At 36.7% G+C, this 27,235-nt stretch overlaps 1 protein-coding gene and 1 long non-coding RNA gene across 2 annotated transcripts in view; one reads left to right on the top strand and one right to left on the bottom strand.

Moving 5' to 3' along the window:
• Positions 1–15,160, bottom strand: part of Rev3l (REV3 like, DNA directed polymerase zeta catalytic subunit) — a 178,255-nt gene extending 163,095 nt beyond the window's left edge. Inside the window, 1 exon segment of the mRNA XM_047559512.1 lies at positions 14,576–15,160. Coding sequence (XP_047415468.1) covers positions 14,576–14,714 — 139 coding nt within the window. The 5' untranslated portion in view covers positions 14,715–15,160.
• Positions 15,161–15,406: 246 nt separating this feature from the next.
• Positions 15,407–27,235, top strand: part of LOC124988182 (uncharacterized) — an 80,794-nt gene continuing 68,965 nt past the window's right edge. Inside the window, exon 1 of the long non-coding RNA XR_007109379.1 lies at positions 15,407–15,509. This is a non-coding gene — a long non-coding RNA (uncharacterized LOC124988182). The remainder of the gene's footprint in view (positions 15,510–27,235) is intronic.

The following is a 27,235-nucleotide window of genomic DNA, read 5'->3' as shown; positions in this document are numbered from 1 at the left end:
GTTTCACGGTTTTTAATCCCTTTTTTATACAGAAATTAAGGGAGAAAGTTAGTATTTCATAATGTCTGATACTGCATAAGTGGCAATAGGTGCCTCTGGCTACCTTCTTCCTAGAGCCACAAAATATCAAAAATTTAGAACATTATTTGAGTAGTGGGTAGCATTAATGCTGCTCAAAAAAAGGGCTGCATTTTATTTATCTTTCTTGTAGGTGATGTAACTAAGCTAATCTAGCCACTGTCACATAGCCATGTGATTGGTCAGGTAAAGGCTAGTAAACAGATAAAGCATTATATACAGTGCACTGCTTAAACCATTAATACTGTATTTGTATGTGTTAAACGCATAACGAACATACACACACAAAGTCAACAATAGACAAGACTCAAAGCAACATTATTAATAATGTATTCTAATTGATACAAAGTATTTTACACCTGTGCTACACAATCTGATCATCTACAAATAGCCCTCCAAAGGATGGTCCCACTTCTGCTACACAGGAAAAGGAATAGTCTCATGATAGAAACAAATCTAGAAGAGGAAAAAATAAATCAAAGACAGGATCCTTTAAAACTTCTCATTTTAAGTCACAGAGTTTTAAAAGGTAAACTCTTTAAACAGGATGTGATCAGGCCAGGATCTTTTCCTTCCATTCCCATGTCTAGTACTTAAATATAACTTTATCTTAAATGTGATTTTAAAGCTGTATAAAAATATTTTTAAAAGTGAAAAAACACTATTTAAATAAAAGGTATGTATGTATCACAAGAACAACAAACTGGGAAAAGTATTTACAACTCGATTCACTGACAGAAACCAACTTTTCTAATACATGAAGAGTTCAACAAGCAAAGACCAAGACACTCAGCAGTAAAATGTGTAAAAGATAATAAGCAACTAGTATAATGAAAAAGAACTATAAATGCCACTCAAGCATATGGAAAGACAAACTCACTTATAATGAAAGAAATGCAAATTTTAACTACACCAAAGTCCATGTTTTTACCTATTTGATAGGCACTGATCAAAACATTTTAGAACATAATCTTGAACACATGGAAAGTCTCATACTTCTGGTGGGAGTACAGATTAAAATAACCTCTGTATTAACAGTTTTTGTCACTTGAAGAATTCTGTATAAAATGTAGCATACAAGATATAATCAGACTAGTGTGGGCTGCTGGTCATTTTCAAAAAACTGCTATAATTATCTACTTTTACAAAATTTGGTTTACATAATGAAGCAGAAGAAACACTGATGATGAACATAAGTCTTGTTCCATCTGTTGCTCACCTTATTGTGTGTGCACTTAGTGGGTACTCAGTAAATATTTGCAGAGTGAATTGGACCAGGAATGATGTGGAAGGATGATGAGAATGAAATAAAAACAAGAAAGAACATGGATTAACTAAATTTATCTGACTCACTGAATAAACTATTTACTTAAACAATACTAGCTATCAGTACAGCTCAATAGTAGAGTTGTTTGCCTAGTGTGCAAGGGCCTGGATTCAATCCTTGGCACCACAGGGTGGGGCAGGTGCTGCTCATTTAGGAGGGCAATGTCACACTGGCAAATGCTTCCTGAAAAATGAGTCAGCTGGCAACACTAGTATAATAGATGGCTGCAGTAATATCCCCCTAATTAGTCACACACCCTTAGGAAAACCCTCCCATACCAACTCTGGGTTGTGCATGTAATTTGCTTTGGCCCATGGAACAACAGAAAAATATATGGGGCTTGCTACTCCTATAGACCCTAATAATGCCTCCAGTGAAGGAGCCACAGCTAGCCTGCTGGAGACACATGGCCCTCTATCATCCCAGTCAACAACCACCAAATTCCAGATCTATGAGTCAAATTATCCTAGACCAATCGTTACCACTCAGTTGCCCTATCAATTGAATGCTGCCACATTAACAGTCCCAGACAAAATCATTAGCAGAATGCTCTGAGTCCAGTCCAGAATCACAGGCTAACAAATGACTATTACTTTATAGCACTAAGTTTTGGGAAGGTTTGCTTACAGCAAAAATTGATAAAACTGGAGAGGAGAATAAGACTGGTATTCGAAGAAAATATTTACTTTACCTGTTTCATTTTTTTTTTTTTTTTTAAGTTCACAATGGGAATACAGTTATCCCCTCAGTATCTGTGGGGGATTAGTTCTAGGACCACCCCAACAGATGTTTGAATTGCTTATATAAAATGACACATTATTTCCATATAATCTATACATAGACTCCCATGTATTTTAAATCATTTCTGGGTTACTTATAATACTAATATGATGTAAATGGTATGAAATAGTTGTTATACTCTATTGTTTAGGAAATAATAACAAGAAAAATAAGTCTGCACATGTTCAGCACAGAAATAATTTCTTTTCCAAAATACTTTCGATCTGAGGTTGCTTTAATCCCTTGATATAGAACCTGTGGATATGGAAGACTGACTATATGTTCATATACCACTTGTTTAATTACACTAAACTTATAAAAATATTTTAGATTGAACTAAAATCCCCTAATCACCTTGTAAATACATAGGCATAAAATAATTCAGTCCAAATAAGAACAGGAACTTGAGAGGAAACAGTAATATTCCATTTTAGGAAAAAAATGGGTCAGAGAAGAGTAGTAGAGTATTATTATAAAACAAATGTGAATAAGAATATATTTCTGGTCACTGTCACCTCAGCAATGACTATTACTGAAATATTTAAGTGTCAGGAGAAACACATCTCAGATTTTGCTTCTCTGCTCCTCCTGTTAAGATGGGTAGACCTAATACATGTTCTCTCACTTAATTCTCTTATGCTATGAGGTAAACATTATGCTAATAACTTAGGAGAAAGTTAATCAACCTCTCCATGCCTTATTTCCTCAAGTGTAAAATGGGGATATATAGTATCTACTTCATGGAGCTGTTCTGAACATTAAGTCACTTAGAAAATGGCACACAATAAAAATGCCATATATTAGCTATTTATTTAGCAGTACTGGGGATTCATCCCAGGGTCACTCAATCACTGAACTACATTTCCAGTCCTTTTTATTTTTTTATTTTGAGGCAGGATCTCACTAAGTTGCCCAGGTTGGCCTTGAATTTTTAATCCTCCTGCCTCAACCTCCCCAGTCACTGGTATAGGCATGTGCCACCACACCCAGCTTATGGTTTCTATTTAAAAAGCCCTAAGCATCAATCAAGGTCTGATACATCAAATCTTTGGAAATCTTTGACTTCATGAAAAGACATTAAAAGATAATGTCATTAAAAAGCAAAACAAAAAAAAACTTGGGAACATATAGAGAAAAAATATGATGAAAACAGTTGAGGCTCTAGGCTATGGTGAATCATTTGACCTATAACCCACAATCCTACAAGGTTTAAAAACAAAAGGCTTCAATTTTGTGTATCATAAATTTACAAAGATAAAAACAAGAGAACAATTAAGTCCCTACTGACATGTCACCTCTACTGTTGGATCTGGCACACACACATTCAACATGTTCTACCATCATTTTCAAATAAGGCGCTATTAATCAATTTGAAAAATAAGGTTCTTTTTAGAAGAAACATATTAACTAAACTACAAAATGGAAAACTATGGTTATTTCTTTTTTTTTTTTTTTTTCGGTGCTGGGGATTGAACCCAGGGCCTTGTGCTTGCAAGGCAAGCACTCTACCAACTGAGCTATCTCCCCAGCCCTGGTTATTTCTGATGAATGGTTTAACACTGTTCTTTTTCAAGGGAACTCAAACCTGGACACTTCTCTGCCTATACATGAAATATCAAGAGTTTTAAAAAGCTGGGGGCCTGAATGAGGTGCTTATAAAGTTAATTTCTGAAACAGTGTTTTAAACAGGTAATTACTTACACTGTAGATATATAAGTCATTGTCCAACTATAAAAATCCTTACCCCACAATGTAAATGTTTTAGTTTGTACTTATGTGAGGAATAAATAAACACTACAAAAAGTTCACTTTTCATTTCAATTGAACTCGAACACTTTAAAGAACACTTAGTACATATGAGGTAATGTAGCAGATTCTGGAGAGAAGGATAAAAAAGTAACATTGAAGTTACTATATATACCAGGCGTTTGCTGATTACCTTTCTCAATTATAAAAATCCAGCGGGGGGGGGGGGGGGGGGGGGTGGGGGGGATCATTAAAACTCATTTTACAGAGGAGGAAATTAAGGCATACAGAAGTAAAATAACTTTCCCAGGTCACTCAGCAATAGAAGGCAGTGGGATGGATGCTTATGAGGACTATGGACAGACAATATTCAGGATAATCATTTAATAGCAATGTGGAAGGGAGGTAGGAGTTAGAAAACCATTCAGATGATAATCTTTTGGGAGAGGGAAAGAAGACACAGGCTTTAAAGAGTTTGATATCTAAGTTGTCACTTTATAGATGAGTAGGATTTACCAACTTGAATGCCAAGGATCACCCCACCCCCCTCATCCCCAATATATTAACCAAAATAAATTACTTACTTGAAATTGAGAAAAACAATTTTGAGAGAAATCTTCCTCAGATATATTATTCCATAGTTTTAAAACAAATAATATGATGACAGTTTAATTTTTAGGTTGCTTTTATGTGGCTTGTCTTGGTTTTTATTCTGAAATGAAATTTAGATTAGTCATTTTCTTGTTCTGAGAAACTAGGAGTATGCCAACATGTTTTAACTTCACATTCTTTCACACATCAACATGTATTCTTACAAAGACTTTCACTTCACAACTCAGACAAAACCTAATTTAATATATAAATTACTTTGAAGTGTAAATATAATATGCAAAATAAAATATTTCTTGTTATAGTTCTTTGGTAAATGTAATAAGTAGAAGAAAAATAGAAAACTTTTATAAACTGTTATATATTTGACAAAGCATTTTTGAGGTAATACGTTTTCTTTGATTTGAGTTGTTCATATAGTAAATGCTCTCTGAACCCAAAGGAAATTAAGTTACTGCCCCCAAGGACACTGACCTCAAATTCTTAGTATTTCCCAAAATTATCTTAAAAAAAAAAAAAAAAAAAAAAAAAGAACTGGCATATCTGGCATATTGGCATATGTATATATTTATAGATATATAGATATATATTATTTTCCTATTGACAGTTACTACCATTGTTCTTAGAATTTACTTTAGTACTATTGACAGTTACTACCATTGTTCTTAGAATTTACTTTACTAGGCATTTATTCAATTTCTGCTGCAGAAAACAGTCCAGTTTGCTAATGCTAATTATGCAACAAAATACATTTTATTTTTAAGATGAAATATTTAAAAATTTACAGAGAACTAGGAAAAACACAGAAATTCATCTGGAAAACTTCTAAGAAAATGGGGGGGGCACCCAAAAGTTAAAGAGACTGTCATTAAGAGAATCTTAGTTTTGCTGAAAATTTTCTTTGTCTGAAAAATAAATCCACATCATGTGTAAACAGTGGATTTCTTTCTAATCACCTAATACACCTATTCTTGTCTTACCAATATTTACCTGGAAATTACAAGTTAACTTAGTTTTATTCAAAGTGCACTGTATCTTACGTCTCATTATTTCCTTTCTTATTTAGTATTGGTGTGGTGTTAAAATGTCAGCTACGTACCAAAGTGACATAACCCCAGCATATTCCACATCTCAACCAGTTTTTAAGTATGTCTTTGAAATCTCTACAGCCAAGGGCAACATCCTCTGAAATCTACTATACTTGAACCCAACCTACTTAAGGTTAATCCTGAATCATATTTCACTTACATTAGCTTTAACTGAATAAATTCTAACATAATCAAAAAATGAGATGAAAGACAAGTAGAGCAAAGGAAACTGAAAGGTCTAATATATTCTTTAAAAGCAAAAAAAACCCCAAAAAACTGCATACGATTTTAGCATGAATTTATGTTTACATCTATCCTCAATTCCTCATATCTTTTATTATCCTTTTCTCTAAAAATATAGCTACAGTACATCCACAAAATGAATCTTACTATAATCTATTTTATAAGGATATTTTAATCACAATTAAACACAGAGGCCTATGAAGATTTCTAAATTATATATGTGCAGTTCTATTAATAACTTCTCCAGGGTTCTTTAGTTTTGTCTTTTTTTTTTTTTTTTTTTGGATACCAGTGATTGAACCCAGAGGTTCTTAACCACTAAGCCACATCCCCAGCCCTTTTTAAATTTTTTTATTTTGAGACAGGGTCCTGATAAGTTGCTTAGGGCCTCACTAAATTGCTGAGGCTGGCTTTGAACTTGAGCCTCTGGGATTATAGGTGTGCTCCACTGTACTGGGTTGATTTTTGTCTTTTAATTATCATCAATGTCTTCCTCCAATATTTCCTTAGGTATGGGGTGGGGAGGAGTCAATGTGAGGCAGTGAAAGGTGAGAGTTAAGATCCACAGTTTTCAAATCTAGACCCACACCAACCAATTACAGGACAATGGAAAAATCCTTGAGCCTGCCTATATAGGATTTATTTATATGTTTCGACCATGTGTTTATTTTTATTTAATTTTTTTATAGAGGATTTGATTAGTATGGTGTTTCTTAACCTGTTTTACATTGTAACTAACATTTGTTCAGCACCTTGGACAAGAGGGCATTTGGAAGCATCTACATGGTACCTGGTGAAAAAATTATCATAATCTCCCACCTTAAAGAAGAAAAGTTAAAATTTAAAGTATTAGGGTAGATATTTCTGACCTATAAAATGCTGACATTCATAATAATATGAATGAATGAATGAAATTTAAATTCAAACTATTTTTTTTTTCTTTTTTCTTTTTTTTTCCAGGGCTAGGTATTGAACCCAGGGTCATTCTACCACTGAGCTACAATCCCCAGGCCTTTAAAAAAAAATTTTTTTTTTTTTTTTTAATTTGAGACAGGGTCTCACTAAATTGACAAGGCCTTGAACTTGAATTTGCAATCCTCCTGCCTCATCCTCCCTAGTCACTAGGATTACAAGTGTGAGCCACCATGCCTAGCTTAAATCCAAATGTTTTCACAATAAGAACAATATTTCAAAACAATGATGGTTTATTTTTGCAGAACATACATATACCATTTAACTTATTATTATATATTTATTATTTATTATCATAACATTTAACTAGCACCAAGTTAAAAAGGTACATCAATGCACATAATGAGCAGGATCCAACAGAGGACATGCAGGCCTAGAGCTGGGCCTACTCCAAGGGCACCCTCTTTTCCTTCCTTATCCTCATCATCCGTGGGCTGCACCTTGAATTGAACAGCATGCTGCTCAGGCAACCTGGAATACAAACTCCAATAACCACTCTACTATTTTATTTCCACAAGAGGCAAATGCAACCTCTGGCTGGATGCTTAGGTAGATTCTAATTAGTAAAGCACCTCCTTCAATGCATTCAAAACATCAAAAAGAGCAGTAACTGCTGGTTGTCATTCATCATATTGTTAATAGGAACCCCAAAGAAGCTCTTCTTCAGAACCCAATCCACTAGGGTCACCCTCCAGTGAGCCAAGTAACATCATCTGAACACTGTGAATTAGAAAACTCTTAACAAAATCTAAAATTAAACACAGCACTGCAGTAATCATTTAGTGACTGTTTACAGCAACTATTATGGCCTTTTATTTTTTGTTCTTCCTTACCAATCCCTATTAGCACAATACAATTTAAAAATACTAACTCTGGTACATATTAAATGCACTCAGTAAAAAAAAAAAAAAAAAAAAATCAAAAAAATTACCAAACACTCTTTTGTAAACTACACTAAAAAAAGTCTACTTTTGTCCTCTAGGTAAACCAGTTCTAAACACTAAAGGCAACTGCTGTATCCAAAATTTCATATCTTTCCAGAGATATCTGTATATGTGTGAGTCTGTGTGTGTGTATACATACATATATATATAAATATGTGTATATATATATATATATAATTTTGTTATCTCTCTATATATATCACACAAATGGCACCATACTGAATAGACCATAATGGAATCTTTCATCTTGCTTTTTTTCTCTTAGGTCTTAGACATGGAACCACAGCAGTACACAGTGTTATCTCACTGTTTTTAAGAGAGGCTTAATATTTCATTGAATAAATATATGGTAATTTATGTAATCACTCTCCAACTGATTTTTCTATTTCCAATCTTTGACAATGAAAAACAATGCTGTCACAAAGATTTACATGTTTATATGACACATATGGAAAATCTTCTAGAAGTTAAAATCCTAGATGGAATTTTTAATTTAAAAGAAATGTACACTTTTAATTTTGAAAACAGCTTTCAAATTGCTTTCCATAGAACAAGAACACTAGCTATATTTCCTACCAGCAATGTATGAGGATGCCCATTCCCCCTTCTTCCTTCTTTTTACCCTCCCCAAGTTATACTACATAATCAAATCTTTGCTAGTTTACAGGTGATAAATAGTATGTTGTAGCTTTAATTCACATCTTTAATTATAAGTGTATACATCTTTTCATATGAATTCTCTTTGCTTATGTTTTCTATTGGATTATTGGCTAGAAGTTGTTCATATATTAGGAAGAAATTAGTCCTTTTTGAGAAGTGTACAAGTAAGTTGTACTAGTCTTGGGTCTTTTAACTATGGTTTTTCCCTATACAGAATTTTATTTTTATATCATAAAATTAAACCATCTAGCTTCAGTATTTCCATACTCTGAAAGGCATTCATCATTCCTGGATTGCATAAAAAGTAATTATCCTATATTTTTCATTGTTTCACATTTAAATCTTTGACTCCCCAGGAAGTCAACTTTTTAACTTCTCAAAATAGTAGCTGGCTATTCCAACAAAATTTACTAAATTGTTCTTCTTTTCCCTACTGATAGGTAAAGGTGGTATTCACTTCATATTACTAGTGGTATTCACTTCATATATTAAGTTCTTGTATATATGAGTTAATTCTGGCCTTTATTCCATTTCATTATTGTCACCAAGACCATGTTACTTCTAAAATATTATAAAACTAAAATCATTTTATATATAATTAGATACAACAAAATTAGAAATGACTAGCTTGCTCTAATAAAAATCATTTTGTCATTTCTAAACTGAATTTATATAATCAAGATCAAAACTATCCTCATGCAACCATGATGATACTTGACATTTATTTTGGAGACTATTGCTTTTTTTTCTTCTTACCTTGTGTGTATACAGTTTTTTTTTTTTTACAAATTATAAAATCAATGCACTTTCTCTGTAGAAAATCTGAAAACACAAAATACACCTTCTAGAGAGGATCAACCTTTATACTTCAATGAATTTTTTTTTTTTCATTTTTAGTGACTGTTTTGTAAACTGATTTTCTTCACATAATATACTGACAACAGATGCATATTCTACCACAATAATATGTCCGATTTATGCAACCATTTCCCAACTGTTGGATATCTGGGGTTGCCCTCTGTGATGACTAACATCTACTAATTAATTCTTGCAGAAAATGCTCAAGTTTTGAGTCCTGTGGTATTAACTTGTAATAGTGAGCAAAATGAAACAAACTACCAGCATTTCTGGAGATTACAATCTACTGAAAAAAACAGATGTTCATTTCCAACAGGTAAAAAATCACAACCATATCAAGTGCTATTAAGGAGAGTCCATGGAACTTGAGAGTCTACAATAGGGAAGGCTTCCCTGAGGAAAGACCAATTAGAGTTTAGGTGAAGGAAAGGGAAAACATTCTTGGCAGAGGGAACAGCAGATACAAAGCCCTCACTGCAGGAGGGAGCTTGGTAAGAACAAGGGACTGAAATAAGACAACATGGCTGGAACACAAAGAGCAAGGCAAGAAGAATATGGCTCAAGCCATGACTGGACAGAACGGTAGGGACCATACTACGCAAGACCTAGTCAGACAGCTAGATGCCACCACAAAGTTTTGTCTACATCCTAATATAATAGAAAGTTACTGGAGCATAAAGTATTAGGGTGATATCAGATTTGCGTTTTGATTACAGTGTAGAAATCAGATCAGATGGGGTCAGAGTGGATTGGGATAAACCAAGATTAGGAGACTACTGTAGTAAACCCTTTCAAAAATGCTAGTAGCTTAGACTAGGGTGGGAATGGATAAAGAAAAGAAGTAGATGAATTTAAGACAATCAGATTACCAAAAGATTTATTTTCTTACATTAAAATCCCTAAAACTAGAATTTGGGGGCAAACAGGTAATTTCGAGGGTTCTGATAAACACTGCCAAACTGCCCTGCAGACAGTAGTTTCTTCTTTTGTGAATTACCTTACATCTGTTCCTTTATTAAAAATTTAAAATTCTTTAAAAGTATTCATCCATACTTCTTTCATGAAGCCTTCCCTGACACCCCTTTTCACTATCAGATAGTCACTGAACATGTCTTCTCTTGAGTCTTCACTATATCTTACATTTCTACTATTTGGTCAAATAATTTTATGTTCAACTTAGGTTTACATGTCTATCATCTGTGAGTTTCTGAAGGCTAAAGTTATTTTTAATAAAAGCTCCCAAAAAATAACTTAATATACAAAGTAGGTTCTCCTTAAGTGTTCACTAAATCAACTGAATAACATATTACCTAGTTCTAATCTGCTCACAGATTTAAGAAGGTTAAAGTCTCTAATTTACTGATTGTGATTTTAATCAAATATAAAACAAAACACTAATAAAATATGCCACTTAGGACTTCAAATATCTATTAAAGTGACCATTTTGTGGTAACATATTACTAAATCCCTGCAGTACTCCTAGACTATCTAATAATTATAATCAAATTGATATGATGTTTGTAAAATATTTAAATAATCTAGCAAACAAAAAGGTATGAACAAACAAGACTTTGATTAGAATTTTTGTAATCTGAATTGTTGGTTAATGCTAATTTTCAAAACTGTACTCACATCAAATTTATTTAACAGTCTACCAATTTACCAAAGAAACTGACGTTATTCTGGTTGTTTATTATAGTTAACTTTATAAAATAATATACATATTATTCAAATATACCTATATAACATTTCAGAATTACAAATCTCGTTAAAAAATTTGACTTCGTTTGAAAGTTAGCATTTGTAACAATCTACCACAATATTCATTAAATGGGAGGAAGACTTAAGAGTAACCAATTCCTTATAATAATCTTAAAGACAAGTAGCTCCCTCTATAGACTGTTTGGCCCACTTGGTTTAATTACTTGCTTTGTGAACATCTCACACTGTCTATTTACTCCTACTCTGCATCTCAGCAGGGAAGCCCTTTGAAAGGATAATTCTGTTTAACCTGGTGCTGAGAAAACTGAGAGAATTATTGAAACTTGGCAAGAAGTGAGTTAAATCAAGCAACTAAGCAAAAACTGAGATATGGAAAACGGACAAGTCTCAAGCCCACCTGAGTCAGGTCCTCACAATGAAGCCTCAGGATTTTACGTGAACCAAATTCCCTGAGCAGTCACACCCTTATTCAGATCTAAATGGAAAAAAAATTTTCCTACACTTTATTCATAACCTTGCTTCTCTCCATTAAAACAAGTTACTAAGAATGTCTTTATAAAAGAAAAAAACTAACCATTTTTTCCAAAAATGATACTGCTCAAGACAGTTACATGAAAACAACATTCAAGACATTTTTAAAATGAGTTCAAGAAAAGCAGAGGCTTTTTTAAAAAAACTAATTTTACTACTCACAAATAAAATATAAGTGACTCTCAATCATCAACACTCAGCAAGAGATTAAATCAGTCATTCAGGACTTACCATTCAAAATGAATGTGCCACTTTTTAAAATACCTTTTCAAATTTCACCAACTCATGATATAGAAGATTTTCAACCCAAGATATTTAATTTATTTTTACATTACTCAAAATATGTCCCCAAAACACAGGACAACCAGAAGTCAAATGGACTGTTTTCTAAAGCAGAAAAATACTTTTCAGGCAATATAGAAAACTGTACTAGTAAAAATGTATTAATCCAATCAGTTCAGAATTTATGATTTTGAAACAGTCATTTCATTTGAGAGAAAACTTCTTCTATCGCTGTTTTTCAGGATCTCTTTTGTTAAGCAAACTCAATTTAAAAACATCTTTTCTTCAAACCAACATAAAGAATTAAGGACTTCCAAAATTAACTCCTATATATGAAAGACATATTTTTGGCACTTTATGGAACATAGGTTTATCATGTACTACAAATTTTCATTAACTTATTTTACTTGTTAGTAAAGATATAAACAGTTTGTTTTTTTTTTTTTTTCAAATAATAAATCTATCTGCATAAAAATTCTAGCATTTGGACTTTTACTAAGCTAACTGGTCTTACTTTACCGGATAGCCTGGACTAATTTTCCCTAGAGATTTCAAAAATAGAAAATTCTGCAATTATTCTTTATGTTTAATTAAGATTAATCCCACTTGCTAAAACTGCAAATGGGATTTATAAAAACTATAAATGCATAAAGGACTTCAATTTTTTTCTCTTATTGAAGAAATAAAAACTTTTGTTTGAACCTGTGAACTATATAGCAAATTCATTTGATAATCCTTAATACCTTAAAGTTTTAGTTTCTCTGTAGTTTGTATCTTTCAGCATGCAGACAAAAACGTTTTATTCATTTTCCCTACACATTTCAAGGTAATAATGAAAAAAAAAATTTGGGGCTTTTTTTTAAAAGGGAGGGGTGCTGATAATTCAGTTTAAGATGTTCAGGAAATAAACATTTCTTATCATAGAATACTTTATTTTTTTAATATGCAGAAACACTAAAATATATCATATCTTTTTTTTTATTTTTAAAGAATATTCTCTCATATAATAGAACTACTGTTGGCTTATAGTGATTTATTTCCACAAACAAAACTTTCCTATAAAACAGTTTGAAAATCACTTAGGGATACATATTTAATGACTTACATGGAGGAGAAAAAAACTGTAGAAAAGTAACCAAAACTATACAAACAGTAATGCACAGAAATGCCACAACATATCAGCATGTTGCTTTGCGATTTGGAAATCTGGCTGAACAAAGCTATATCAACTTCACTATCTTATCCTTCTTCTGCATCTGAAGTGAGAACAAACAGTATATGACACTGAAATTCCAATCAAACAAAGACAGCATCATTATATTAAAACGGTGGAAAAACCTATCCTTCAAAACACCTTATTGTCTCTATTTTCCAGCCTTCAAAGTTTCCAGTGTTATATTTTCTACAAATTGTTAACAGCATTCAAATTCCCCATCTTTCAAGGTTCATAAATCCCTTTCACTATTTAAAAAGGAATATTTTACAAAAATCTCACGATATTGACATTTTTAACAAAGAGAATTCAGACTAAAAGATACTTGCTTGAAATAAGTGCTTGTGTTTGGGGAAGTGCTATTATCTTGGCAGTCCACAGAAACTGACTGTAGTAATAAGATGAATGGTGATAAGGGCAAGGAGCATCAAGTGGGAAATGCTATCTAAAATCCCATAGGGCAATACATAGCTAGAGGTAAAAGCATCCTTTTCCAGGAGGCAGCTTCATTATTTCATGTAAGCAGTTCAAACCATGTTTAAAAAAAAAAAAATTAAAATGCTTTAATGCTTTGTAAATTTGGCCTTTATCCTATTTATATTATCCTAACCCCGTAGGAGCTTTTGAGAACGTAGCTTCTGCCACTGCTGTCTTCCCATCCCAAACCTTCTTCAAAATGTTCTTTTTTTAATGCCTATATTTAAAACGCAACCCTACAACTCAGCGTAGGGACATTTTAAAATGTCTGTGCTGCTGAGTTCGGCTGTGGATTCTCATAAATTTACCCCATGAGGTGTGATGTTTCACGTTGGGCAACATAAACACGCATTCCCTACTTCCATGGATACCTATTTCCTGAAAGCGTTGCACCTGAGGATGCTGCCAAGTCCCCAGACGCTGAGGCATTAAACTCTAGGCAGTCACGACCTGCACTCACAGCACAGCCACATGGTCACTTCAAAGAGAAAGATTATCTGGCCCCAGGCGCCACTCTATTCAGCCCAAAGCATCTCCGGAAGGGGCAGAGCAGAGCGAGGGTGAGAAGAGGGGAAGAGCAGCGACTGACAACAGAGCTGGCACTTCCCCCTCTGCTCTCAAACCCATTTCCAGAAAGGGGCACCTGGGAGACGCAGCGGGGTGATCAGGGTCCCACCTGCGACAGACATCTGAGCAGGGTCTCGCGAACCCGTCCACCGAGACCTGGCTCGGCCACCTGGCCCAACCTCCCGGGGAAGAGCGGTGCTCGCGGTACTCGTTCCCCTGGCCGGTGACCCGAAGTGCGGTTTCAGCCCTCCGCAGTCGCACGCAGTGTAAACACTGCGCGCCTCCCAGCCCGGGGGGCGTAGCGCTTCCGCGGACCCACATTTTTACTCCTCTTGTCACGCACCGTAGAAAAGACGAGGAGGGTGTTGAGGGAAGACACGGCAGCGACCCACAGAGGGTCGGTGGCGGCGGCGTGCGCGCGTGAGCGCGGCGGGGAGGGCGGCCACGGCGCCCCGCCAGCTCCCTCCCGCTCCCTTACCTGCCGGGGTCGCTCCGAAGACTCGCACCACCGGCACCTTCTTGACAGGGACCTGGGTGAGGGGAGATTGGCAGATATCCAGTCCCTGCAGCGGGCTGGCCATGTAGTAGTCGGCAGTCACTATCCTCACTGAAAACATGTTCGCCGCCACCGCCTCCCCTTCACTGGCGACCTGGCAGCGGCAGTAGCAGCGGCGGCGGCGGCTCCCTCCGCAGCGGCGGCGGCGCCCCCTCCCCTCACACACAGACACCGAGAAGAGCGGTGGCGCGCGCGCGGCGGTGTAGGCACTACTGCTGCTGCCGCCGCCTCCTCAGGAGCACCCGGCGAGAAGCAGCAGGAGAGAAGCTCTCGCGCGTCCGTCGGTGCTGGTGCCGGTGCTGGTGCTGCCGCCACTGCCGCCGCCGCCGGGAATCACACGGGCTCCTTGGTCCCAGGCTGCAGCTCTTGTTGCCATGATGATGATGTCACGGACGCAACCACTGGGGGAGGGGAAAAGGGGTGTGCGTGTGTGTGTGTCGCGGGCGGGGGGTGGCGAAGGGAGGGCTGTGAGTAGTTGGGGGAGGGGGCGCGGCGGGAAAAGCTAGGGGTAGGACTGGTTCCCCGGCGAGACGCCAAAGCGGGGCGAGGTGTTTTCTCCCCCGCCCCAGGCACACTGCGAGGGAGGAGGCTGGCGGGAAGCCCGGCCAGCGCGGTGCGCGGGGAATCGATGACTCGGCCTATGAGCACGGCCACCTGGGTGAGGGGCGGCGGAGCACCGATATCATGGATGGGCTCGGAAGGGCTGCGGGAGGGGCACGTCATGTTCGGGGCCGTTTTGGCGGTAGCGCAGGATTGGCCGGAGCTGCAGTACTCGCGCTCGCCTCGCCGACCGCCATTTCACATCCTGTGAAGGAGGGGGGGTGCCGGGGGGGCCGTGGAGACGATTTTTCACAAGGTAAGAGAACCCGCCTGCCGGAGGAGGGAGGCGCGGCGCAGATCTCGTGCCGCTGCGGCCTCGCGGGAGGGCGGGCGGCGGAACGGGCGGGGCTGGGTGCGGACGCAGCCGGCCCTTCTCAGGTATCGGCGCGGCTCCGCGAGAGACCCTGGGGATACACGAGGGGCGGGGGCGCGCGAGCGCGTTGTTCTGCCCATACAAGGATCGCCGCGGCGCTCCCTCTTCGCGCCCCCTCCTGTGTGCTGCTGCAGTGTCTTGCCTGGCCAGTTAATGAGATTTATTCACGCACGGTTCTGCCCAGCTTTGCCAGGGGTTGGCCGATCCTGTACAGGGATTTCCCACCACCGTGCTTTTCTCCCGCCCCCTGCCTTCCCTCCCGCCCTAGCGTATCCTTCCTTGGTTTCCTCCTGGGCGCGCCAGGCTGCGTCCCGGGCACGCGCAAGTACATGTAAGGACTTGTCAGCTCTCAGTGACCTCCCTCCACTCCTCCCCCAGCGGAATGAGGATTAAGAGCCTTTCAAGAGAAAATTTTGGCCCGAGAAAAAGACCCGTGAAAGTCACCGCGTTAGACATGGATTCTCTGTGCTATTCATTAGCACGTTGTGCAAGGTTTTGCTACCCATGGCATTAAAGCAAAAGGAAGTGGGGAAGGACCGTTATACCAAACAACTTTATTTAAAAATCGAGAGAGGGTGAAGTGATGCAGTTAGGGAATATAAACAGTTGCAGTTGTGTTGCCTGTTAAATTGAAACCAGTGGGTTTTGTCTTACTTGGTCACTGATACTGGGCGTGACCTTGGACAAATAATTTGGTTTCTGTGGGTCTCTTCCCATGTGTACAAGGAGAGGGTTTCTCTTAAAAACTACACCTTAAGGGATTTCTTCCCAACCAAACGATTTAAGCAACGGGAGACAGAAACCACGATTTTAAGTGCAAACTTTGCCATCAAATTAGGATTCTTGGCAGTCATTTTCAGTCTTCCCAAAATAAAGATCATTCTCTCATGCTTATGTATTATACAGGTGCATTTTACCGGGTACTGAGAGCTCATTGGGAACCATTGTGGGTCTTCAGATAGGAAAATCCAAGGCTCAAAGGGACTGGTCTCTAAAAGAAGCTGTTTGTAAATTCCACAACATATAAATGCTAATAAGAATTTATGCTTGAAGGGATTTGAGACTGATTACCCATGGTAAATTAGCCTGCAGTTCTTAACCTCAGAGCATCATTATAAACATAGGTGTCAAGATTGCTAATATACAGGAAATTACCTAGTAACAGTTTGAGGAAGCAGAAACTCTTAAAATTGATTTGAAGTTTTAGAAGCCTGTGGAAGTGATTTTAAAATGTAATTATCATGCGTGAAGCCCAGTGTTTGATCCCCAGCACCAAAAAATAAAAAATTGTGTGTCTATGCACTGTGTGCATTTTTTGGTAAAATAACGTACAAACTCATTGTCAGATGTACAATACTAGTGATTCTATGAAACCTAGGGTATTCTACAAAATTTAATATTTTGGCCCTTTCTGAATTACCCTTCTCTGGGGCATGGGGTCTGTAAATCTGTATTGTTAGCAATCCTACCAACCACACCCATGTTTCTTAGTAATATAAAATTAAGAACATATATTATAATCAAGTACATTTATAATTTTTTAATTATACTATTCCTAACCGAATAAAAGGAAAAAGTATCAAATTAACAGTTTAGCAGTTTCTTGAAGGTTTATTTCACCTTACCTTTTGAATTTACTTTAAGAAAAGGCAGTTTAAACTCTAATGCCTTCTAGAACTCCAAGGAAAGAATGTTCACTCTTGAAGAAAAACATTTGCAGCATGAAATTAGGAATAGTGTATGCCTTGTGTATAATTTAAAGTTGGTACTCAAATTGAAAACCTGACATGAGTCCCCTAATTGACCACTCTTAAATGTGTTTTCTAAATGTACTCTTCCTTAAATAAGAAAGAATCCTAGAATTTTGAGTCTGAGATATAAAATTTAAACCTTCATTGCTAAATGAGATGATTTTCAGATTATTTTCAGATTATTTTTCATGGGTGAAAGTTCACATTCAGAAGTATAGCTCATCTGAAAACAGTAAAAGTCACTTGATATTGTCTTGTCTGTGTACAAAATGAGAAGTACCAAAGTTGAACTCTTTAATATTCTTAATGCTTTTCCCCCCCTTTTTTGAACTGGCTACTGTTTGCCAAGTAATTTGAGATATGGTGAGAAACAAAAGAGATATGGTTCCGATCCTTACGGAGTTTATAGTCTAGTATCATAAAAATGAGTTTAAAACATTTTGTCTGTTCTAGTTCACTGACCCATACTCATGCCTTTACCAAAGCCTGCTCAGCGTTCTGTATCAATATTGTTTAACTTCATTTAACATCTGCCCATTGGCAATTTATGAGCTAGAATAGAATGCAGTGCTGTAATCCCAGCTATTTGGGAGGCTGAGACAGGAAGATCACAAGTTAGAGGTCAGTCTGGGCAACTTAGCAAAACCCTGTCTCAAACTAAAATTAAAAGGGCTGGGGGCTGGGGTTGTAGCTCAGTGGCAGAGCATTTGCCTAGCATGTGTGAGACACTGGGTTCAGTGCTTAGCACCACATAAAAATAAATAAAATAAAGGCACACTGTCCATCTGCAACTACAAAAAAAATTTTTTTAAAATAAAAAGGCTGGGGATATAGCTCTATAGTTGTGCATTTGCCTGGCATGTTGAAGGCCCTGGGTTCAATTCCTAGTACTGGGGGGAAAAAGGGGCAATGGCTGTTATAGTTGTGCAACAGATATTATAGGATGGCTTATTCAATTCCAACTCTCCTCTATCTTGTTTTTCTGTACTTCATAATCTGGAAAATAAAAAAACATGTTTCCAGACTCCCTTGCAGCTAAATTACTACCATGAGATTAGTGGTAAGTACTACCACGAGATTAGTGGTGTGCTGGTAAATGTTTAACAGCAGCTGGGGAAGGGAGGATCCCAATCTGTAGCATTGACTACAGATTTTCATAGTACTCAAAACTACTAATGTGACTTCACTGAATGTGAGTTAGTTTGAAAGGATTCTAACCAGGAGCTAGCTAGCTTTAACATATGGCCTAGTTTTCAGCAATCTGATGCACCCATTTAAGATATATTTGTGAACTGGGTGCAGTGGGACATGCCTGTAACCCTGGCAACTCAAGAGGCTGAAGAATGAGGATTGCAAATTTCACACCAGCCTGGGCAACATAGCAAGACCTGTCTCAAAATGAAAAGAGCTGGTAAAGTTACCCTGGGTTAAATCCTCAGTATAAAAACAACAAAACACCCAAAGAAAGGAAAGAGATGTGTTTGTGAGAATGAGCAAAATGATAACATGATGCTTCAACTACACTCAGAAGACAGGTTCTTCTGGCAGACGCCATGGAGGTATCTTGTTCTTCTAGGTAGCTAGGGAGGAGTTTCTGGCATCTAACTTTGGAGTCATAGATACTGACTGGCAGGTGATGCTGGGTTTCTGCTAGAATAGCCCCAATGTGGGATGAGTATTCCTCTTGATTTTTCCTAGATGTTATTTCTAGCTATGTACCATCCAAAGCTGATTCTCTGACTTTCTAAGAGATGTGTGAGCTAAATAATATCCATCAGTCCCTTGCTACTTAAACTAGCCCAGTCATGTCCAGTTACATAATGTGTGGACCTCAGAGCAAAAAGAAAACATAGGGCCTCTTGTTCAAAAAACAGGAAAAATGTGTCATTTTCTACACTAATATATATAGCTTTTTCCTCCTCCCCTTCTAGTCGTAGTGTTTTAATTTGCTTTTTAATGTCAGTGTGTAAGTAAAAAAAAATTAAAATTTTAAATTCTTTGGATGAATTTTACTATTCATCTTTATATTGTGCAGTGCCGTTTTAAAATGCAAATACAAGAACATTTCACTTGAACAAAATTTAACTCACCCAAATTACACAATTGGTGATTCATAGCTTATTCATTCAGATGTATTTTTGCTACCAGAACAGTGTGAACTCTGCACAAAACTAACTCAACTGTTTTTATTTTTCTTCTTCATATGCACATATTCTACCAACATTCTCTACCTTCTACTTACTAATTAGTAAGGAAGAAATGAAAGTCCCCTATGTTGCTTTTTTTTTTTTTTTTTTTCTTTCTGTCATTATTTTCAGTGTAAATGGTTGGCTAATACAGGGAAGTAACCCATTAGTAAGAAAGGATATAATAGGATATTTTTGTTCACTTGTATTTCTTGGCATACTGTGGCCTTCTTTCTGCACATAAACCAAGTTCTGGTTCATGTGGAGAGCAAAACCTTTTGGAACTGTCTGCACCTCCTCTAACTGTCATAAATTTAACAAGCTTATGTTTTACCCACTTTGTGGCTCCCTGAGTTCCTATATCTCATAGATGCACCAGAATCCTGCCCTTATGTGACATCATAAAGACTATATGCAAACAGAGGCAAAAATGAAAAGATACATATAATCTCTATTTGCATATATGTTTTGTTATACCACTGCTGTTTACTTACAAAACAGACATTCAAACAAAAAACTATTAAGAGTTTCAAGATGGTAACTGCAGAACATTAAACCAAGCACTGGGTCCTGTATGGCTGCACAGGTTGCCTGCCCATAAAGTTGGGCCTGATCTCCCAAGTTTCTCAAGGGAGCTTCTGACATTTTGGTGAAACAGTTCTTCATACAGGATATTTACGTCCACATCCGTGTTGCCTGGACAATCAGAATTTCTAAATGCCAAAAAGGAGGAGTTACTGCTCTCCACTGAACTAGAGTAGACTTGACTGTAGCTATGAACCATGACCATGTGAGAAAGGCCCTCTGCAGTGTTCATTAGCAATTTCGAAGCAGAAAAAATACCACAGAACTGAGTTAAAGTATTTCTAATTCTCATGCCCAGTATAGCAGAATTATGATGACCCCATTATCCAAGAAATAATACCACCTACGTTGATGGTGAAGTAAATACTTGGGAAAAACATTCAAAGGTAATTCATGGGTTTTATGTGTTTGTGATGTTGTGATATAGAGATAGATATAGATATAGATATAAATACAGACTGACCACCAGAAAGATCAAAGCAGGATTAGAGGGTTGAGACTTTCAGCCCACCCTCTAGCCTCTGGGGAATGGCAAAGGACTGGTAGAGATTGACTTGAGCACCAATGGCAGTGATGTAATGTTCATGCCAGTGTAATAAAGCCTCTATAAAAACCCAAAGGAGCTGGGATTGTAGCTCAGCTGCAGAGAGCTTGCCTGGCATGCGTGAGGCACTGGGTTCAATCCTCAGCACTGCGTATAAATAAATAAATAAATAAATAAATAAATAAATAAATAAATAAATAAAATAAAGGTCCATCGGCAACTAGAAAAATACTTAAAAAAAAAAAAAAAAAAAAAAAAACCCAAAGGACAGGAAAGAGGACTTATCAAGAGCTTAACACATGGAGGTTCCTGAGTGGTGGGATGCCCGAAGAGGGCATGGAAGCCTCATACCCCTTCAACCATGCCTTGCTTTATTCATCTCTTCATCTGATGTACATCAGTATCCTTTGTAACATACCCATTATAATAAAATGATAAAGCTAAGTGCTTCCTCCAGTTCTGCAAGCAACTCTAGGAAATTAATTAGACTCAAGGAGGGGGTTGTGAAAACTAAAATTATAGCCAATCAACAACACAAGTACAACTTGGCTCTTACTATTGGCACCGGAAGGGCAAGGGTGCAAGGGCTGCACAGCCCTTATAGGTGGCATCTTATACTACCTCCAGATAGTGTCAGAATTGAATTGAATTAGAGGACACCCTGTTGGGGACACCCTGTTGGGTTGCTAGGTGGGAGGGAAAAAATCCCCACACATCTGGTATCAGAGTGTGTTGTGAGAGTGTAGAAAAACTGAGAATCAGGTTTGGATAGTACATAGCTAAAAACAACATCTAGGAAAAATCAAGATAGGAGGAATACTCATCCCACTTTGGGGCTATTCTAGTAGAAACCCAGCATCACCTGTCAGTCAATATCTATGACTCCAAAGTTAGATGTTAGAACTCCTCCCTAGCTACCTAGAAGAACAAGATACCTCCATGGTGTCTGCAGAAGATCCTATCTGAGCAAAATGATAACATGATGCTTCAGCTACACTGTGCCTGTTTTATTGAAGAGAAAACTGAGGTTCATAAAAACTAAGGTTCACAGTTAGCAAAGGCAGGGCCAGGTTTATGGAGCTTGATCTTTAAATTCCTCCCAGGCTTATAGTTTAAAGCAAACAGAATAATCTGGGATATTTTGTTCTTAAATCAGAACTAAACATAAAAAAATAGAGATACAATGAAATAACATTCAAAATCTAATATAGTTAAGAGCATCCTAGTTCATTATGGCAACTTTCTTAAGATTTCCTAGAATAATAATCACTTAATTGACTTATTCCCCTCCAGTCTTGTACACACTACTTCCAAGGTGATCTTTCTACCATTTATCTACAGTAAAAGAAAGAGAGAGAAAGACCTCCAGATTTGGCCTTGATATTCAGCATTATCTCTTTTCCCCGTCTTTGTAAAGGTTTCCTTGATTTCCTCAAGCAGATTTAGGTGTTATTTTGGGGCTTCCAATGATCTTTTTGTGCATACTTCTATTCTAATGTTTATACTATTGTAGTTGTTTATTAGTTTGTAGTTCTAATAGACTGTTATCCTTAAAGGCAGGACTGTATCTTTTCATCTTTTATATCCTAGCTCAAGGATAGGACCTAGAATGTAAGTCCTTGATGTTTTTTTTTTTTTAATTTTTTTAGCTGTTGATAGACATTATTTATTTATTTATTTGTGATGCTGAGGATTGAACCCAGTGTGTCTCACCTGCTAGGCAAGCACTCTACCACTGAACCACAACCCCAACCCCAAATCCTTGACATTTATTAAATTAAAAAATCTATTTCAGACCTCTCTTCTATCTCCCCACCACACTTTTATTTTACAAATCAGTAAACTGAGGCCCAAGGAAATAAAGCTATTAAGTGAGGATCCATGCCTCCTAACTCCAGATCTATTAACTTTTAATGCTACACGGTAGAGAATCTTCTCAGTAACATCTGCATACCAGTCATTTCTATTGTGGGAAACAGCCTATTTTATTACAGTTTTCCCATTTATTTCTAATGTAGAAAATAGATGGACAGTGATTTGATAAGATTTGATTTCCTTCCTTGTTCAATCAGGATTTTTATTGTTTTCCAGTACATTCAGTAATATTCAAGATAAATTATTCTTTGTGTCATCCCTTTTCTCACAGAAGTTGGTTTCCTTAACTACTACTAGAGGATCAATGTCTCATACATTTATTCCAATGATTCTCAGCCAGGAGTGATTTCGCCCCCTCAGTGCTCATTTGTCAAAATGGAGACATTTTTGATTATCACATCTGAGGCAGTGTTAGTGGCATCTAGTAGGTAAGAGGTCAGGAATACGGCTAAATTTCTTACAACAGCCCCTGAAACACAAAAGGATTATCTGATTCAAAGTGTCAGTCACGCAGAAGTTGATCTAGTCTAAAGGAAATTTTTATGTAGCCCTTCATCCAGTCTCTTGCCTTTAAGGAATGGTGATGGAAAAGAAACTCCTTCCTGGAAGTATCTGGAAACCCAAAGTAAGTATAGCAAACCTTGGAGGCAATTGCTGTCAACTGTACCCAGGTCCCAAAAGGCTTAATGCAGGTTTCCCCAATTTATCCACAATACGTGCTTGGGTACAAGGTAAGGAGATTAAATATTTATTGCTTACTTAGTAAAGTATTTGTTGACCCAAAGAATGAGGTTTTATTTCTCTTTAAACTAAAGGAAAGTCAAGTTAATAGTGTGGTGAGATGAATTTCCTGAACAAAGGTCTCTCTCTTATCTTTTTAACCAATTAATCTACAGAGTTACTGGAAGAAGCAAAATTTTCTTAAACAACTCTCCCATTTCTGTAAATTAGCAGTGAGAGTCTTAAAGGAGAGACATTGAGCCTGTAAAAGATAATGTTTGAGGAAAAAAAATAAAAGAAGCTTTCAGAACAGAGTAATAACCTGATGCCTGAGATCTCTAGGACTCTCTTTTAAATTATGTATCCAGAGTTGGTATTGGAGCATTTCTGATGGATTATAGACAGTCAGGAAAAGACCAAACTTACATGAAGTAAGAACAGCTTAAGTTCTCAACTTAAATAACAAGATACAAAATCTACAAAACAAAGTGACTATTTGGCGCAACATGTCTCAAGGTAGTTTCCTCTGGCTCCAAAGTACCAGGGCACTTTTATGTTCACAATTTAAAAGTTGACACTCAACTCTCCTGGGTTTTAAGTTTGTCAAGGTTTCCTTGATTTCTCCAAGTAGATTTAGGTATTACTTTGAGGTTTTCGCTGGTCTTTTCGCGCATACTTCTAATGCTTATCCTATTGTAGCTATTTGTTAGTTTGTCTGTAATTCTAATAGACTGTTATCTCCTTGAAGAAGGGGAATATCTTCATCTTTTATATCCTAGTTTATGCTACATCCTCATCCCAGAGACCAGGAAACAGTATTCTCAGATCTATATGCAGATCATTCCTTTTATTTCCTTATTTTCTCAATAAAATGTATTTTTCCAACTTTAAAGTTTTAAATGCATAACATAGAAAATATGAAAAAACATCAGAAAGTATGGAATACTCAGTGCCACCCAGAAGCAGTATGATTAACATTTTAGTTCAATCTTTATAGAAAAATTTTTCATAAGTATATTACATAATGGAAATAATGTCCTAGTTTTTCCACTTTGCATTTAGCAGAAGTTTCCCATGCAAATTAAAACTTTTCATATACATTATTTTAATGACTTCATTTGTTGCTCTGTGAACATAAAACAGTTTACCTAACCATTTTCCACTGTTAGATAGTAACAGAATGGTTCAAATTTTACATTTTTATAAATACCATACTAAGAATGTTTTGGTTGAAAAGTTGCTTCATTTAGGATGTTATTCTTAATATCCTTAATATTTTAACAAACTTAACTCTAGTTGATTATTTGACAAGAACACCAGTTACTGGTACATACCATGTGTCTTGTCCACAGAAGAGAGAATTGTGTGTGCTATTCTTTATCTGCTTAGTTTGCTCTTCTTTTCCCATCTCTTTTGTCCAATTAATTTGTTCTTAGGATTTTAGCTCAAAGGTCACTTCCTCAGGGAATCCTTCCCAAACTCTTAGTATTTGGTTATTTACTCTATTTTTTATATCTAATTGTACTGTGTACATTTTCCATAGCAAATACTCTCATTGTAATAATCCATTTGTTTGCATGTTATTTGTTTCCTTTGGACTAAAATACTACAATCATTATATGAATAAGAAGTGATTATAAGTCTGTGTTATAAGTACAGGCCAATTCATATGATCCTGTATGTTTCACTATGACCAGATGGGTTAAAGCTTGAGATTGAAATACAGTTAGTCAAAAGACATTTATGTGCGAGGCATTATATTAAGTGCTGGGAATATAGAAGTGAAAAACACAAGCATGACTTTAACCTTCTGGAGTTTATGGTCTATTGCAGAGGTTATCAAACTTCTTGTTAACAGACAGATAACAAATATTTTAAGCTTCCCAGGCCATGAGCTCTCTCTTAAAACTACTTTACTTTTTCTGTTGTAATGCAGAAGCATTCATAGACCATACATAAACAAGACTATGGCTGGGTTCCAATTTTTTTTTTTTTTTTTTTTTTTTTTTTTTTTTTTTTTGAGACAGGGTCTTACTAAGTTGTTGGGTCTGGCCTTGAACTTGTGATCCTCCTGCCTCAGCCTCCCAAGTTGCTAGGATTACAGATGTGTGCCACCATGCACTGTTTCCAATAAAACTTTATTTTAAAAATAGGCTGTTGGCTGGATGTGATCCATGGACCACAGTGTACTGACCCCTGTTCTAATGGACAAAACAGCCACTAAACAGGTTATTTGAAATGATGATTACTTAAAAGTAAAAGGACAGGGTAAATAAAGTCACATGACAGAATTGCCTAATCTAGTCTAGGTAGAGGAATAAAGGTTTCTTTGAGGAAAAAGACTTTAGATTTGAGGAAGAGAAATTATCTAGGGGCATCAGGCTCAGTGAGGACCTGAAGCATGTGAAAAAACATGAGTAGAAATTCATTCTTAAGCTTCATGATTGTCAGAGAGAAGGAGGTGGACTTGTTTAAATACAACACATAGAGTGAAAAGATAGACATAAAGCACTGAGGAATTTTCAAACCTAGTACTTCCCTAGAAGTAAAAGATGCCACCAAGAGAGACTGGGAAGGAGCCATTAGTGAGATATAGCAGTAGCAGAAAGTTTAAAACTTTACAGATTCCTCTAACCTACTCTTCCATTTGGCATGGATATTTATGGATGTGTAGAATATGTAGGTTGGAAAACATTCATCTAAAGGTTCTAAGATACTCAGAAAATTGATAGTTTCTGAAGGATAAGATATAGATATAGATATAGATATAGATATAGATATAGAAAGAAAAGAGCTGAGGGGTGAGCAGGAGCGGTAGTGTAGAGAAAGAAGAGGTAATAAAAGATTCAGATGAGTAATAGAAAGGAATACATAGCTGATACATAATAGGTGCTTAATAATTTTTTGATGAATGATAGGATAACAATATAATGTGAGATCAAATAAACCAAGGAGAAAAGAATCTCAATAACAGGTTGAATAATAATTTTGAATACTTAATTCAATAATAATAATAGTTTTGAATACTTAAGAGGTATTGGCTCAAAGTTGGTTTCCTTAGCTGTCTGGGAAAGAATGCAGATGATTTCCCAATGACCCTTGTTGCCCTAGCACAGGATGAACCCAGCTTCCTGTTCCTGCCTCTAGCAAAACCTGACCTGGTTCTTTTCTTCCCTAAAGATTTTAGTAAGTTAGAATAGAGACACTCTTATGTCAGTACATATGCAATAAAAAATACTGTAAACTTAGAATAGGAGTAAGATATTTATAGCCATTTATAAGGTTTCATAAATTACAATGATATTCCTGTTCAACTGGTTTTTCATCACTCATATTAAACATGCATTTTATTACTTACTTCTAAGTTTTTTGTATTATTAACTTTTTATTGACTTAATATTTCTAAAGTCCTATGTTAGATGTTGTGGTGCTTAAAAAAACAACAACAACATGGCTTTGGTCTCAAGCATTATGCAATTGACCAATAAGTTGTAAGTTTCTCCACATTAAGAATCATATTTGGCATTTTTTTCCTTACATAGTATCAGACATATTGTGGTTGGTACTGCAGAAATAATTGTTCCCTGCCCTCTGCATTTTACCATTTGGTGAGCAAATGGTGTCCATGTAGCCACTTCTGAATGACATGAAAAAAACATGCAACTGTCTGAGGCAGACAGTGATATTCTGAAGCCATCAGTAACAGCAATTTTCAGCTTGTTGAAGGTGGAGGTTCTTTGTGTAAAGGCTATCCTGTCAGGAAATAGCATGCCACCCTGTTCTTTCAAGATTATAAAAAACCTTTATCTGTTTTACACTTAAAAAAAAAAAGTGGTCTCACCAGATGTTTTCAAATCAGAACTGGGGCAATGAGTTGTAATTTATTTTCACAAATTCACGAGAGTGGGAGCTGAGATTTTTCTTGCCTGAATTAGCAGGTGATTTCAT

The sequence above is a fragment of the Sciurus carolinensis genome, chromosome 7 (assembly GCF_902686445.1).
Source record: "Sciurus carolinensis chromosome 7, mSciCar1.2, whole genome shotgun sequence".
NCBI lineage: Eukaryota > Metazoa > Chordata > Mammalia > Rodentia > Sciuridae > Sciurus > Sciurus carolinensis.
The sequence above is the reverse complement of the archived record's forward strand: the minus strand, read 5'-3'. Positions and strand labels throughout refer to the sequence as shown.